The following is a 17,261-nucleotide window of genomic DNA, read 5'->3' as shown; positions in this document are numbered from 1 at the left end:
CACAAATACCCAACTTTGGATCCTTGAGGTCTTTGTCAAGCTTCCTGTACAGTGATTTATCTTGTAAGTACCCTGTGATGTACCTGGTATGCCCGGGGTGGGGGGGAGCAACATTATTTATAAGAATTGCCATACCTTTATCTTGGTTACTTTCCTTCGATGTACAGTACTGGGTCACCTTTTCTATCCTAATATACTCAGCTTTATAGGGGATAGGTCTCCTGTTGGCTCTTAGCCATGATAGCTGAATGGGGCCCCTGGGTTCAGAGACAGACGACTTCTGATTGCCAAAGATTGGAGAGAAACTGCCAGGCAAGGTGGGTTGCAGGAGAAGATTGGATTCAAACCCTGCTCTTCACTTGGAGTCTCAGAACAGCTTCCAGTCTCCTTTCCCTTCCCTTCCTCACAACAGACACTCTGTGAGGCAGGTGGGACTGAGAGAGCTCTTTTGGGAACTGCTCTTGAGAGAACAGCTCTGAGAGAACTTGTGACTGTCCCAAGATCACACCAACAGCTGCATGTGGAGGAGGAGTGGGGGACTGAACTCAGCTATCCCAGATTAGAGTCCATGTTCTTAACTACTATACAAGACTGGTTCTCATTGGTTGTCCTCGTTGGTTTCCTTGTGGCATCTGTTGGAAACAGAATGGTGGACTAGATGGATCCCTGGTCTGACCTAGGATAGCTATTCTCAGAGCTTTTTTGGAGCAGGAATGCAGTCCCGGCTGGCTTGGTGTCAGGGGGTGTGGCCTAATTGCAAATGAGTTCCTGCCAGGCTTTTCCCACAAAAAGCCCAGTGTGTAACAATGGCGTCATCAGGGAATGTGGCCTAACATGCAAATGAGTTCCTGCTGGGCATTTTCACAAAAAAGCCCTGGCTATTCTTATGTACGCAGGCAGTAGTAACTTTTCCCCCCTCCTTGCTGATTGTGCACATTTATGCTGCTATGCCAATAAAGGTTGCTGCTGCTGTATGCAGGCAGAATACTTGTCAAACCTTTAAGTGGCATTAGAGCAAAAGGGATGATAAACATTTTACAGGATAGACCAAATATTTAAAATCATCTCAGTAAACAGCAAAATTATCTCAGTAAATCATCTGCTTGTTTGGCTCATGCTCATTGGCCACAATGAGAGAACCAAATTCAGTGCCATTTGTTCGTATGACTGGACTGATTTACTGAATGATTAGATCAGCTTTTCACATCTACTATCATGCCCAAATGTTAAAAGTCACAGTTAAAAGAGGAAAAAATCCATGTGAGATTCTTTGGTTGAGACTTGCCACTTATACATCTCTGTGTGCCTTCAGTGTATAACTGCTCCTATACCTACCTAACCCTGCAAACAGTTCTTGGGATCACAAGTAGATGCGGCTGGCTGTGCAGATGCAAAGGGAGGCAATGCAATATTGCTCATTTTACAGATGCATTCAATTGCACAGGTGGAAAGACAGGACAAACTACAAGGGATCCCACCCATACGTGACAAGTGAGTCACTATAAGAACTGGATTATGATCCAGGGGAAGGGAGGGGTACGTGCCTATCCTCAGGTAACTATCCTAATATACCTTCGTCTACGTGCGCAAATGGCCATCTTCGGTGGAAGACAAGCGGCGAGATCGCTCCCTCCGCCCCCATCGCCAACCCAGCACTTTGCAGGGAGCGATCTCGCCGCTTGTCTCCCAGCCAGGCGTGCTTGCCCCGCGCTTGCGTGCCTGGCTGGGAGACAAGCGGCGAGATCGCTCCCTCTGCCCCCATCGCCAACCCAGCACTTTGCAGGGAGCGATCTCGCCGCTTGTCTTCCAGCCAGGCACGCAAGCACGGGGCAAGCACGCCTGGCTGGGAGACAAGCAGCGAGATTGCTCCCTGCAAAGTGCTGGGTTGGCGATGGGGGCGGAGGGAGCGATCTCGCCGCTTGTCTCCCGGGGGCTGCAGGCCCCTCCCCCCTCATCTTTTAGTATTCGGACCATAAGACGCACGCACTTTCCCCCCCACTTTTTTGGGGGGGAAAGTGCGTCTTATGGTCCGAAAAATACGGTACGTTTATTATATATTTTGAAATGTAAACCTATCCAGAGACACACTTCAGAGGGCAAATGAGAAAAAAGGGTTCAGAGTTTATTTCTTATCTCCAAGGAACAACCTGGCATTATAGCACAAGGGACCCCAATGCTGTTCAACTAGGTGCTTGAGACATATTTGGGCCACACTGGTGTGTAAGGGGTGTGCCTTGGCCTCCGACTGGGAGCTGGCTGTTGAAGCCTGGGCCGGACTCCTCAGCGTGGCCTCTGGGGTCTCCCCTCCGTGCAGGGCCCCCTTGGCTTGGCCTCCTCCCTAGTGCTGCTCCCCAGACTCCAGTCCCTCCTCACCAGTGCCACCCCTCTTCTTCAGCCGTGCCTCCTCCCAGCGATTTCTGGCACCCCCCTGGCGGCTGCCGTGCTCCCCAGTCCTTTGCAGGGATCCACCTGCTGCTGTAGCTCAGCTCTGCCTGCCCTTGGCTGGGGGCTGCTGCCTCACCGTCCCCAGTGCCCCTGATGCTGGCATGACCTCCCAGACGCTGAAGAAGCTTGCAGCCTCCCCCATCCTCCCCGCTCACTGCCTCCTTCTAGCTGTATGGTTTGCTGATATGGGCGCCACTTCCTCAGCAGCATCTCCTCCCCCTCCCCGCCACCAACAGCCTGTCCGTATTTCCTTCAGGTCAGGCCTTGTGGGTCTGCCACAAGGTGCCACAAGTCACGGAAATGCAATCAACATACACATTCATGTCAAGTGTTTTGCACACCTTGCCAGAAGACCTGGGGCAACCAAACCAAAATTTCAATAGGGCAGACTTGAAATGCCATGAAGGACAGAACCAGGCTCACCACTTTGACAAAGAGGGCCGGTCAAGGCTCCCAACAGCTGTGCCATTTGGGCAGACATTTGTTTCTAAGTCTAGAAAAGGAAAACAACCTCCCTCAACAGGGATCCTGGCTTTATTTCTGGGGCCCCCATTCAAAAAGGATACTACTTCAAGCTGGAAAAAGGATTCAGGGGAAAGCTCTCAAGTCAGTAAAAAAATCTAGATGGCAAAATTATTTAAACAAAGGCTGCAGAAATTGTGCCTGCTGAAGCCAAGGAAAAAAGGCCATTCACCGGGGTGGGGGGAAGTAATGAGAAAATTATGTACCTTCTCTACTTGGGGCAGGAGAAGAGCAATTAATGGAAATTATAGGAAGGTAGATTTTTGGTCAAACCTTCAGCTGGAGGCAGGTGAATTCAAGCAATGGGTGGAGTGCTCTGTCACCAGATGTTGGAGAAACATGGCAGTTATCTAAGATACTCTACTGGGATCTTTATAGATCAATAACTGTATATGGAATCCTGTCACATTTGGCAAAAAGGTGCCCCTTCCCCATAGACTGCAGCCATTCCTTGTGCCACATTCCTAGAGCCACAAAGAAGCAAAAGTTGTAGCTACATAATGAGGAGCAGCCAAAATGAGTGTGGCGTTCTCATCTGGGACACAGGCTCAAGAGTGGAAATGCTAAGTTATTTCTGCTTCTCTCCCCGATTCACTTTTAAAGCACTGCTCTCTAACACATTTTGAAAGATTCCTTGAACTTCTGGCATTTTCCAGCCTGTGTCATTTTCCGTCTGCTATGCAACCTTTCCCCGGATGGCAAAGATTGAAATAAAACTGAATCATTTGTAGTTTTCCCCTGATTTCCAGCACTGGCATGTTCTAACAAAAAAGAAAGAAAGAAAAAGAAAACACCACAGAACAGTTTGGGGGCAGAGGCCAGGCATGTACTTCCCATCTCCTAGCTAGAAATTATATATTCTTGCTTTCCAATAATTCCGAGGTATAAATAACCTAACATAAGCACAGATGTAGGTTCTTATTTCCAATTCCTCCCCAAAGCCTGTGGCTACCGCCCAAAAGTGAGAGCCCGCCCTGGCCCACGGGCTGCTGGGCTCCAGCACTGCAGAGGCTTCCTTCCTCTCCAGCTGCTCCCTGGGCTGGACTTCTCAAGCTGAACGGCTCCAGGGGGAAGTTTTGGTTGTTTAAAATATTCACCTCTGCTCGCACTGAGAACCAGGGGAGAAGAACGCAAAAATCCTTCACCCTATTTTGGGGTTGTGGTGGCCTCTGTTGACATTTCAGCGAAAGCTTGGGTGGGGGGGCTTCACATGATCTCGCTTCACATCTTTAACTCCCTCAGAATGGAACCCTTTGATCCCCCCCCCCCCCAACATATGATCATGGATTTCAGACAGAATTGGAATGATTTCGCCCAGCCCAGGCCGAATGCAGAAGAAGGTCCCCCTTCCAAAAGGGAGGCACAAAGTGGTGTCTGGCCAAAGGCAGCTCCTCCCTCGCCCATTACCTGGTCTGCTGTAGCTCTGGGGGGAATGGCCAGGGGGGGTGTGGCAGCCATAGCTGAGGGAGCCTGCGGAGCTGGGACTCGAGGTCCTGTAGGCCTTGAAGGGGCGGTCCTCTTGTTCCCCCTAGGAGGAAGAAGGAGGGAGAAAACCTTTTGACATCATTTGGACAAAATGGGAGGAAGCGCACCTTCAGCTGCCACAATGCATTCAATGTGTTTGGGGCAAGGGGACTGTAATGATTATTTCTGCTGCATTCTGTGTCATTTGATGGTACTTGCTTTTATTGTTAATGACACTGCCAGCTCTGCTGATTTTAACATAGATTACAACGTTTATCATAGTTGTTTTTTTTCTCTTCATAAAATTTACGCAGCTTCTGTGTATTTGTAATTGTAATCCTTCTTCCTTGTAGCTCAAAGCTCAAACCTTCAGGGATTATCCATCTATACCTCATTCCATTGTCGCGTAGTTTTTCTATTAATTTCTTATATGTTCTCCTGTCATTTATCACTTGTCTTGGCAATTCTTTCATTATTCTTACTCTGCTTCCTCCCACTATCAATGTCTTTTCAAAATTTTTATTCAAGATTTTCCCCACCATTTCTTTTGTCATATATCTTATAACCACATCTCTTGGTAAGTTATTTTTCTTGGCATATGATGAATTCACTCTATACATATAATCATACATATTTCTAGTCCCTTCAGGATCTTCCCCAGCAATTATTTTTATTACATGTGCTTTTAAGTCTGTCCCTTCTTCAGGTACTCCTCTCAGACGTATTTGTGTCTCCATCAATTTACAGTCATGGATTGTTATTTTTTCTTGCATTTTTAATAAGGTGGAATCCTGGAGTTTAACTTTCCCTTCTACCTCCTGCACTTTTTTTGACACCACCACTGTTTCCTTTCTAAGCTCTTCCATTTCTTTTTTAAAGTCCTCAATATCTTTTTAAAGTTCTTTTTTGCAATCATTTATCATCTTTTCCACCCCTTCCATCATCCTAGCTTCTATTGCTTCCAACTGATCTTGCGTCTTCTCCAGTGAGGCAGCCCTTGCACGGGTTACCTTTGACTCTGACATTAAAAAAACAGCGAAAAATTTGATATCACCAAATTAAATTTCAACTATCAGGTTTGATAGATTAGAACTTGCCCTTTCAAATGAGCCTAATTTCACTGTCCTCCGACCTTCCCAGGCTCAGATATTATTTTTTTAAAAATTTAGCCTCCCAGTAATGGCCGCCGATGTTTTTCTATGATAATACAATCCTAGGGTAGGTCCACTTCTTCAATAATTACTTTCTGCTTTGCTTGCCCCAAGTCACGTTCTCAGTGGTAACAAAGTCTCACAATACTTGACATATTTCCTGTGTTGACTGTAGAAACTGCAGATCCCTGATGATGGTGCTTTCACTCCATGATCGCAGGTAGACAAAACAATAAATTCCTTTCCAATTTTTAACACTGTCCTTAATTTAACAAAGTCCAAAATTCACTCCTTCTCCTCTTCTTCTTCCAAGCTTTCAAACTTTCTCTTTCCCACCTTCTAATATTATTTTGTTTGCTTTAAAATAGTCCTGGAATGGTAGATAACAATCAGTACCTTTTTCTAAGGTTAACCAGATCAACACTGGTCTCGTATAGCATCAGATGTTTAGCAGTCTCAAAGAAGATTAGGATCTTGTCAAGCTTATGTCAAATAAATGACTTTAAGCTTCTGCAGATGATGAATATGCAACTCTTCTCCGGGGATCCCTCAAAGCCTCAAAGGAGCCCCCCCCCCCCCCGGGACTCCCTTTTAGCCAAGGTAAATCATCTCAAAGTTTCCTGTGCATATCTTGGACTAATCTCTCACTGAGAAAAGTAGGCAGAAGGCAAAAATTTGCCCTTTACTACCCTGAACTGAAGCTCCAGTCTGCCCCCCCCTTAGAGAGGCAGGTCAGCTCAGCATTCTCCAAATCCCGGAAGTCTATCATAGTGGTTTTTTGAAGCATTTTTATAGCACCATGCTGGCTTTAAATTGTTAGGACTTGTGACAACTTGTTTTGTAAAGCTACATTTCAATTTTTATTATCAAGCATTTTAGATTTAGATTAGCCATCTCATCAAACTGGGTAGGAATTATGAGTAGATTTAAAACATTTTTTTTTTAAAAAAAAATCTGTTTCTACTCAAGTTATGGAGAGAACACCACTGCCCAGAAGCAAAATCTGCACGTCCTCCAGCTCCCTTTGAATGGAAGGCAAACCTTGGAGACCATCAAAAGAGACGCCTGACTCAAGACAATATGCTGATTTAGAAGTTTGCATGTACGTAGACTGCATCGCCTATGAAGTATGGCACACCACTGACTATGGTTTGCTCTGCTACTGATTTTATAACTTGATGGGCATCAAGGAGACCACAGGGGCCAAGGCACAACCTCACGTTGGCTGGTAGAGCAGCTGTACGGGAGCAAAGGAAGTCTGTACATAGGGAAATCTTGAATGGGAGGCTGTTTTACCTTGAGCTGCCCAGAGGAAATGTGTGCTATACATTTAGCAAATAAATATTTAATATTTTAGCCTAGAAAAACAAACTTCCAGGGTCTCCTGGAAGAAGGCTATGGCATTCCATAAAATGTGGTAATCACTGTTAATTAATTAAACAATTGTTAATTAAATAATCCAGTCCTGACATTCACAATTTAAAGCACGACAAAATAAGAAAATGAACTGGCATATAAAAATGCTTCTCGGAGAAAGGCTTTCCACGATATAATAGTGTTCTATAAATACACAACATGGGAGTTGGATGTTTTACACTGCTTGAAGATGAAGTGGGCTAAAAGCTAATTGTAGGGAACTTGTGCAAAGGGGAAAAAGCACCCATATTGTGTCTTCAATATAACTGTTTCCTGCATAACATTCTGACACCTGACTGTTTTAGATACTGAAACTGTATGTAGAGATATTTCTTACCTCAAGCAAAAAAAAAATTGACAGAAAAACTTTTTAAAAATAACATTAAAACACTGTTGCTATAGAACAAACAGAGAAACTGGAAAATGACAGTTTTATTTCTAAGAAGAGCATTTGGGAGTAGCTAAAATAACTCAGCGAGCGCAAAAAGCCCAGACCATCATGAGTACCTCCCCATAACTGCGCCTGTCGTCTGACGAATAGCTGATGTAGGGAGAGTAGGAGATCATATCTGGACGGTCGATGTTATAGATGGCCTTGTCCTTCGGAAGGGCAGCCAAATCCCTGTAGTCAATGATTTCATCACCAAGCTTTGCCTAAGGGAGGAAGAGCAGGTGAATACAGACAGAAACACTTCCAGCATACAATTCTAAGGATAGGAGTCTCTGCTCAGTTCAACCAATGATTCAGGCTGAAGCCTAAGCAAAAACTCAAGGAAGCTTCCTGTAGCTTCCGAGAAAGAGATAAGGAAGGAGATGGGAGAATATCAGCAGGGCCAGGCAGACCACTAAGCCTAGCCGTTCCAAGGCCAAACACAAGGTGAGGACCTTGCTTAATTGGACCTCATACAGCTGTAGTGTATTTGGTCTAATAGTGGCAGCAAGTCACTTGACCATTAAGTCACCTGGTTGGCAAATAGGCTATACATTTGACTGAGCAACGCAGATCATTGGGCAAAATCTTCTCCTCAAGAAAGATTCTTCAGCTTAGTTTCTGCCCTTTGTCTGAATTATATTTAACTCTGGGGAACTTCTTGATTGTGGTTGGGCCAGGTACATCTGAACACCTATTTGACTTGGACGTTGAAACTATTGGACTCGGTCTTGTCAAATTAACATCTGGATTTAGAACCAACACTTGTAAAAGTGCTTACATTACATATTCAGCTTTACTAGTTGATCCTCACAGTTCATTGCTCTTTTACTGTATATTCCTGTACAATCTTTTAATAAATCTCTTTAAGTATACCTTTTGCTGTTTTTGGGTTTGGAGGCTTTAATCTGAACCCAGTACTTTAGCCTATGCAGGCTACAGCTTCCAGATGAACTGTTTTCTAGAACTCCCTCTGTATGTGTTCTGCCTTGCAGGGCTGACTTTCCTGTTCTTTGATCCAGGGGAACTAGAGGCTGAGTCCCTTGGTCTCTGGCTGCTGGGGTAGGAGGGGAGGGGTAGTAGCACTCCTCTGGGGTGTGAGGACTTCCACTTCAGCTCTTTTGGTTTGCCTTAACCAGTTGTTCACCCTTAAGAAGAGCTTTGGCTTTAAACTCATTTGACAGGGGAGGGACAAGTGGCTCAGTAGGGGGAGGGACGGTGGCTCAGTGGTAGAGCATCTGCTTGGGGAGCAGAAGGTCCCAGGTTCAATCCCCGGCATCTCCAAAAAAGGGTCCAGGCAAACAGGTGTGAAAAACCTCAGCTTGAGACCCTGGAGAGCCGCTGCCAGTCTGAGAAGACAATACTGACTTTGATGGACCCAGGGTCTGATTCAGTATAAGGCAGCTTCATATGTTCATATGACAGGAGGTGACACCTGGCATGGGACTCTCTTCCTCTTCAGCTGCCATAGCACAATAAGGGGCACAAACTGTGACAGCTCAGGCAACCACTGCCTCAGGAATTGTCTGTCTATTTCCCAGCTGGTGCAAAAGAGGGAAGCCACTCTGCAAAGGCGGCTCAAGGTGCTCTGGCGGCCTCAGGCTGATTCTGCACTCACCTGCTCCAGGGCAGGTTTCCGTTTCTGTGCAGAGCAAGCTGGCAATTTCACACCAGTTGCTCTGCACCACCGTTTTGCGTGGGGCAAACCCACGATTTGCTGCACCACAGGGTAAACCTGTTTTTTCAGGTTTACACTGCGGTGTGGCAAATCATGGGTTTGCCCCACGCAAAATGGTGGTGCAGAGCAACTGGTGCGAAATTGCCAGCTTGCCCCGCACAGAAACGGAAGCCTGCCCTGGAGCAAGATGAGTGCGGAGTCAGCCTCAGTCTTCTCTTTGCCCAGAGCTGCCGCGTGGGAATAGGCTGGGTAGGTGACTGCTTAGGGCGCTGCCATGCCTGGGGCGCCATTGGGCGCCCCCCCATGAGCCGGGCCGGCTTGTGTCCTGTGTGCTTCCCCCGCCCCCACCATCAGACTTCCTGCGCTGCGCTTTCTGAGCGGGGAAAGGGGTGATCATCAGCTCCTCCACGCCCCCCCCCACCGGCTCCTCTGTCCCCCCGAGCGGGAAGGGGCTTGCTGTCAGCTCCCTCCACCTCCCACCCCGATGTGGAAGCCTGAGGGGACGAGGGCTGCTTGATGACATCACTTTTTATGACATCATTGTGCTACGCGTCCATGTTTTTTTCTAAATGATTTGGAGAGGGGGCGCTGACCTGGGGTCTGCCTCCAGCGGCAGAAAACCCAGCTCTGGCCCTGTCTTTACCACCACAAAACTCCAGAATTTTGCTCATGCAAAAGAGACAGTGGCTCAGTGGTAGAGCATCTGCTTGGTAAGCAGAAGGTCCCAGGTTCAATCCCTGGCATCTCCAACTAAAAAGGGTCCAGGCAAGTAGGCGTGCAAAACCTCAGCTTGAGACCCTGGAGAGCCGCTGCCAGTCTGAGTAGACAATACTGACTTTGACGGACCGAGGGTCTGATTCCGTATAAGGCAGCTTCATATGTTCATATGTTCACAGTTGCTGTCCACTAGACGGAGTTAGGGCCAACTTTCAGTAATGGGGTAGGAAGGGTTGAAGTTCCCCCAGAGGCGATTTTTAAAACCAGGGTACGAATACGTCATACAATGCGGTTTAGCTCTCTCCGTGGGTCTTGGAGCTGAAGAGAGCCACAAATCCAGAACTTTTAAATGAGGCACCTGGGAGAGACCACCTAGACTAGGGGAATGGAATATGCCGTCATGAATTTTCTGATGAAACCTAGTGCTTATTTTTTCCCTCTCCACTGATCCACAAGCAGCAATAACAACCCTGGATCAGAGTCTGGTGGCTGAGAAGGATTAAATTGTGATTTTTTAAAAAAACAAAACAAAACCTGGCCCTGATCAATCATCTTTCTGCAGATGGTCATTGTAAAGTAGTGGGTTTGGGCGCTAGAGTGATTTCAGCAGGGGTCGTTTTTAGAAAAATAGGTGGTGGAGCTCATCCAGGGATTGTTATGCAGCTGCACATACTATTCAATGGCCAAGGAGGTGGAACTCTCAGAAAGGTTCAGGAGCTGTGCTCCTAAGAGCTCCCACTGAATCTGAGGCCTGGATTTCAGCATAGCACTTTATTAGCAAAAACACCACTGAAAAACACACAAAACAAGCTGCAACTATATACACACAACCCACCACCAAACAACCCCCCAGAATACAAACCCACCAATACAAACCTACCAACAGAATACAAGCCCATCAATAGAAACATCAGGTGCTGTGGAAACCGCATTTGAAAGAGCATTACTCCATAGAGATTACCTGATTGGCTGGCTCCGTAACAGCGGGCAATCTGAGTGCAGCTGCAAGGAGCCTCTCAAATGGTCCATATTCTTGTTTCATTACTGTTATTTGAAAAACGAATTCTGTTCTATCTACTTTCCACTGCCACATTTCTATTCTTTTCTTAGTGCAAATGTTTACTTTAAACAAATGCTTACATAAATCACACGGCTTGGGGACCCCGACGTACTTGATGCAGGCATGGACATGATGCTCTCAGATGATGTCCTGGTTTCCTGCAACTGAAAACAAACATGCAAAATGAATGTCATTTAGTGTTTCTTAAAAGAAAATTTTCTGAAGCCTTTAAAGGTACTCAGAACTGTAAGGCAATTCTGGCCAAATAAAAGGAGATAAAATATCTGTCAAGCGCCAATATTTCCCAATAACAGAGTCCTTTTGTTTTGAATCAAAAGATATGTTTATTGCAAGAAACTCAGGAGCTTTACCAAGGAGTAATGGAGTACCAACAGTTACACAGTTGCTATATAGGATATCATCAAAAGTTACATTACAGATGCATACTTGAGTCACGGGTTCAAAGGTTACTAAGCAGCTATCTATTTTATTACTAAGGCATCTTAGGCTATTGAAAACATCAGAAACCTTCTCACACTTCTTTGTGAACAGATAAGGGTTGTCTGTGTGAAACCAGGGGAGGCCGCTTTGAGGTACCAACTGCCAGCCTATCCCATAAACATCCCAGGGCTAGATGGTTTTGCTACATGCCCTCTGGGTTGCAAATAATGGGGGAGAGCCGGAGAGCTGGTAATGAGCTCTACATAATAAAATGTGGTCCAGAAATGAGTGCACTTGACAATATCTTTCCATTCAAGAGAAGAGTTAAGGCATTTACAAATTCATGCATATCCCAAAATCCTGAGCATTGTAAGTAAGCAAGGGCTGCCCCACAGTGTAGCTGCCACGAGAACAATACAGACATCGCACAGTCTGACCTTCTGTGCAGCTCTTCCTCTCCCAGCTCCAGTCTCTGCCCTCTGCAGTGCTGAGCTTGAACTCAGCACCATGTCATCACTGAATATGATCTGGGCTGCATGTCCAAAATAATGGCAGGGAACGCATGACTTGATGACCCACAGCAGGGAAAGGACAGGTGGGGAGCAACATCTTGCAGATCCTCCTGAAGCTCTCAGTGCCGTCTGGACAACTGCTGCGGTCCAGGATTTGGGACAATCCATGCTTTTGCTCCTTCCTCCAAAGGAGGACTGAGGAGGTGGTGCTGGGCAGTGTTTGTTCATCCTGCACAGTTCTCCATCAGTGTTGCTTGACACCGACCTGCAACTGCTCAGGGACGGGGCCTGGACTTTGGAAGCGCAGCCCCATCACAGGGCTGATCACAGCCTCCTCGGTTGGTCCCCCCCCCCCCGGTCTAATGCAGAAATGGCAGTTGCTTCACTGAATGAGCGTCTAAGATCACTGGATGCTGGCTAATGAACTAATTTAAAATTAATCCAGACTTGTAGGAAGTGACAATGTTGGGGAATTCAGTACACGGCTAGCTGACGAGATGCCAGTCCTGGCCGGGGCTCCCATCTCAGAGTCCTCCTGGACTCACTTTTGGTTCCCAAGTCACAGATGGCGACTGTAGCTCAAGGGCTTTGCTTAGCCTGCTGGGAGACAAAGACTAGGAACTGGCTGCAGATATATGCCTTAGCAACTTCCTGCCAGAATCCCTCGTAGGTCTCTACCATTGATTATGGTTTCTGCTGCTGAATATGATGTGTGCTGGCAGAACCGTATGGGAAGCCCACTGTGGCAGTGCCAGTGCCACACACAGGGCCTCAATTCAAATGGGGGAGGGGGTGCTTTCTGCAAGGACCGCAGCACAGAAACGGCATTGAATGCACTGGTGCTAAGCAGCAGAGCCCTGCGCCAACCTGACAGTGACCAGCCCAGTGACACAACCCTACCAACTACTGCCCAGCAGCTAGACCCAGTGCCCTTGTGGCTTGGGTGTGCCGAAAGAGGGATGGACACAAACCTGACATCTAGAGTAACAAAGCTGAGCCACCTGTTTTACTGCAACATCATTTCAGAAACAGGAGATGGCTGAATTACAATCATTACACTCATGAGAAAACTCAGGGCAGTGGAACCCCTGTAGTCTCCAGCTGGCTTAGCACCAGGGCATTCAAGGCACTGCTTCATTCAATGCATTGCTCCTGGGCCGCTGGTGGAGAATCTGGCTGCTGCCTGCTCAAAAACAGCCCTGCATCCATCTCAAAGGAACATTTCAACACGCAGAACAAAATTTAAGTCTAGCACCACCTTATAAAACTAAAAATTTTGTCCACCATACAAGCTTTCACGAAATTTACTGAATAACTTTATCAAATTTTGAGTCCAGGGGCACCTTTAAGACCAACAAAAGTTTATCCGCTAAATGAGCTTTCATGTGCAACCAGGTAAAAATGTATCAAGTACAATTGAGAATGGAAAGTCATCAGGTCAGAAGGTGGGAAGGGTCTTCGTAACACCCCTTTCACATTCTGACTTGCATATAAGGGCTGATGGATCTTCATTCTCATTGCATCTGATGAAGCGAGGAAAATGTTGATGGTCTTTAAATTGTTACTACTACAGAATAAAACGGCTACCCACCTGAAACTATTTTAATATGTCATTACGAACTGCATGGCACTAGAACTGTTCCTAATGTCATCTGAATTCCCACCGTGGCACTGATGAGGGCAGTCACCGCGAGCAAAGCTCAGTATTGCTTCCTCAGCCTGCACACCTGGCATGGTTCAACTGGATTTAGTGGCACGGCTTTCACAAACCTGCAATCCAGCCACCAACAGAGATGTATTTATTTTACTACATTTTTATCCCCTGCCCTTTTCTCAGTGGGGAAGGAAAGGGACTTGCGTTGTTCTCCTCTCCTCCACTTTATCTTCACAACAACCGTGTGAGGTTAGTTTCTCTGAGACTGTGTGGCTGGCCCCAGGTCACCCAGCCAGCTTCCATGACAGAGCGGGGATTCGAACCAGAGTCTCCCAGATCCAATTCTAACACTCTAACCACTTACAACAGACTGGCTGTAAATGCCAATATTCCCAGCTTCTAGAGACTTCAAAGTTTAGATCTTGCCTTTTCTTACATAAGCAAAACAGCTGAATGAATCTAGCAGTCCGCAGAGGCTGAAGAAGACAATGAAGCCCATTTAAGCAGATGAAAAGCAGAGCCTCACCTTGGTCTTCTCTTCCACTCGGGCTGCCTGTCGACAAGCTGGGTGCAAAATTGAAGTCCCTGAAAAAGAAGAGCATAACGAGGGTTATTTATTGCTACCTGCAAGCAATGCTCCCTCTAAGCTGTGGAGTCTTCTGGGCAAAAACTCTACTTTGTGAGCTTCTGGCATTCAAGCTGTGAGTGAGCAATTTGGCGAAGACATAAATTAGTTTGCTCTGAGACCATCCTCCCTGAGGTAAGGCAAAACTGTGTGAGCTGGAGGCTACAAACTGTGAGCTAGCTCACACTACCTCAGCTTAGAGGGAACACTGCAACCATTTTTACTGCAGTGGTGCATTCAACCATGAAAAAACAGCTGAGCTAGACCAGACAGGTGTGGACAGCCATGTGCTACAAGAGAATGGTCCAGCTTGGCCAGACCCAGGGTAAATTCACCCACAGCCAGACAGAGAGGTGGCACTTGGAAGAGTCTAACCATAGATCCTGTCTGTGTAGATTGTTGTATTTCATAGCCAAGGGCTGGGCCCCAGTTGACAAAGTAAGGCAAACCATGACACCATTTAGGGTTCTGAAAAAGGGGGGGGGGGGCTAATTTGTGGGGAAGAAGAAGAAGAATGAAGATGGTAGTAGTGGTGGTGGTGGTGGTGATATTGGACTTATATCCAGCCGTCCACTCCAAATCTCAGAGTCTTGGAGTGGCTTATAATCTCCTCTACCTTCCTCCCTCACAACAACCACCCTGTGAGATAGGTGGGGCTGAGAGAGCCCTTACAGAAGCTGCCCTTTCAAGGACAGCTCTGCAAGAGCCATGGCTGACCCAAGGCCATTCTAGGAGCTGCAAGTGGAGTGGTGAGGAATCAAACCCGGTTCTCCCAGATAAGAGTCTGTGCACTTAACCACCACAACAAACAGGCTCTCAAATAGGATTTGCAGACACTGCCACCTCAACCACCTCACTAGACTGCAGCTGGCATTTTGATTTGCCACAGCAAAGCAAAGTTGTGTATGAAAACACAACAGCCAAGAGGTGGTAGATGGGGGGGGGGGCACCAGAGAAGGAAAGAGTGAGCAGGAGGGGGGGGGCGAAGCTGCAGGCAGTGAGCTGTGGGGGGATACATTCCTCCTCTCTGTTAGTCCTTGCAGGTGCCCTCATGCCTCTTGAGCTTATCCAGGGCTCAGGACCCTCAGCAGTTCAACAGTGAGGAACAACAAAGGACAGCTGCCATGTCCTCCGGAGCAAGAAACAGTTATTTTACTCTACCTCTTCTATGACTGAGGTAATTTAATTGTTCCACTGAAGGTAGGAGAGCACCCCAAAACTGCACTAAAGCCAAATCCAGTTACAACCGATTTCCCTAGCCTTCCCACCCCCAAGAAAACACGACTAGTAATGAAGATCACCTCCCCCCTTACCTTGAAGGTACATTTCTTCACCTTCTGCAAACATCTGATGGCACCTGAGACACCGTGCACAAGTCGGGTGGTAGTGTTTCTCTCCTGCCTGGAGGAAGGGGGGGGGGGAAGAGAAGGAAAGGATGACAAAGGTGGTCACACCTGTGCTAAACCCAGTTGACCTCACAGCCCTGCCACAGCTGAGCCTTCGAAAAGAAGTCAAGAAAACAAAAACAAAAGCTTTGCTGGTATCTTAAACAGCTACCCTGCCCCCTTACAGGAGAGCGGACAGAAGGGAGCTTGCTGCTGCTGCATCATCATCGTATTTATAAACAACATATGTAAAACCACAGCAAAATAAAACCAATTAAAAGCAAGTTACAGAACATTACAAAAATCCATTGGCAAGTAACAAAGAACCCCAATTCTGCCTACTGACTACATTTACGGGCAGTGGGGGAAGAGGGCAAGAAGGTGGAATCCACACAGAAGGGTGCCAGGCAGATGGAAACTGTCACTGTCCTCATCCCAAAGCCTGGTGGGACAGCTCTGCCTTGCAGGCCCTGTGGAACTGCATAAGATCCTGTGGGGGCCCTGATGGTGCTCAGCAGAGAGTTCCACAAGGTTGGGGCCAGGGCTGAAAAGGCCCTAGCCCCAGCTGAGGACAGCCGGATGTCTTTAGGGCAGGGAGGGGCCACCACCTTTCAGTTGCAGGAGTGGACTGCAGCCCCTGGACCACTCCTGGCCTGTTCTGCTGGTTGCCACGTTCCTTGTAAAGGATGCTCTGTTAGGCAGCCTTTGGCCTGCCCCAGCCAGGCCCTTCACCTTCTTCAGCAAGAGTAAATTCTCAGGACTGCTCAATACAGATCAGCTCTGTCTTCGAGGCACTTTTGCTCAGCATCTGTAAAACACACTGGAGGACCATGAGTCCTTCCACAGCCTCCTTTGCCCACAGAGAAGAGAGACTCCACTCAGAACAGCAATTTTAAAGGTATTTTCACATACTGAACAATACCCCAAAACAAATACTCCCAAGAAAAACAATTCTAGCATTGCAGCAGCCATGATTTCATGCAGGCCCTATGAAGTTTTAACAACCAGGAGTCTGGCTTTCTGTGAGGAAAACGGTCTTACCTCCAGAACTCTTCCCATGATGTATTTCTCACAACTGTCGCATCTTATCCCAAATTTAACATGATAATCCATTTCGCAGTATGGTACACCATCTCTACAGGGAAAAATACACCCAGCACTTAATTTCAACCATAGTGATGATGATAACCCTCCAAACAGATTACCCCGTTTCAGTCTCAAAGATGTTTAAGCACAGACCTGAGGGCCACCAGGCAGACGGAGGTGCTGGTTGCCAGGACCGCACCCCCGCACCCCCGACAGACAGGGTGTCCAGGACGGCCATGGCCTTCTCCTCCCCTGGGCCTGTTCCTGGTTCCCAGACACCAGCCTGAACACCCCTCAAGCCAGCTGCCAATGGCCCAGCAATGTCATAAAGGGGACAAAGGGTGGCGGTTGGAGGAGAGCTGTCCCAGAGACACCTACTTAATTGTGGGGTGCCTCAGGGGGCAGTTCTCTCCCCAATGTTGTTTAACATCTTCATGCGCCCCCTTGCCCAGATTGCCCGGAGGCACGGGCTGGGTTGCCATCAGTACGCTGATGACACCCAGCTCTATCTATTGATGGGCGGCCGGACTGGCAACGCCCCTATAAATCTGGACCGGGCGTTGCAAGCCGTGGCAGGCTGGATTAAGATGAGTGGGTTGAAGCTGAACCCAGCGAAGACAGAGGTCCTTAGCATAGGTTGCGGCGGGCTGGGAGAGGAGATCTCCCTACCAGCCT

At 47.3% G+C, this 17,261-nt stretch overlaps 1 protein-coding gene across 1 annotated transcript in view; it reads right to left on the bottom strand.

Annotated features, from left to right (window-relative positions):
• Window positions 1–17,261, bottom strand: part of ABLIM2 (actin binding LIM protein family member 2) — a 62,205-nt gene that overhangs the window by 31,595 nt on the left and 13,349 nt on the right. The window contains exons 5-10 of the mRNA XM_060246163.1: window positions 16,542–16,635; window positions 15,429–15,516; window positions 14,017–14,075; window positions 10,964–11,047; window positions 7,506–7,652; window positions 4,375–4,495 (exon numbers count right to left, since the gene is read on the bottom strand). Coding sequence (XP_060102146.1) covers window positions 4,375–4,495; window positions 7,506–7,652; window positions 10,964–11,047; window positions 14,017–14,075; window positions 15,429–15,516; window positions 16,542–16,613 — 571 coding nt within the window. The 5' untranslated portion in view covers window positions 16,614–16,635. The remainder of the gene's footprint in view (window positions 1–4,374; window positions 4,496–7,505; window positions 7,653–10,963; window positions 11,048–14,016; window positions 14,076–15,428; window positions 15,517–16,541; window positions 16,636–17,261) is intronic.

Source organism: Heteronotia binoei, chromosome 9 (genome assembly GCF_032191835.1).
Source record: "Heteronotia binoei isolate CCM8104 ecotype False Entrance Well chromosome 9, APGP_CSIRO_Hbin_v1, whole genome shotgun sequence".
Classification (NCBI taxonomy): domain Eukaryota; kingdom Metazoa; phylum Chordata; class Lepidosauria; order Squamata; family Gekkonidae; genus Heteronotia; species Heteronotia binoei.
Note: the sequence above shows the minus strand (reverse complement) of the source record. Positions and strands in the feature narration are given on the sequence as shown.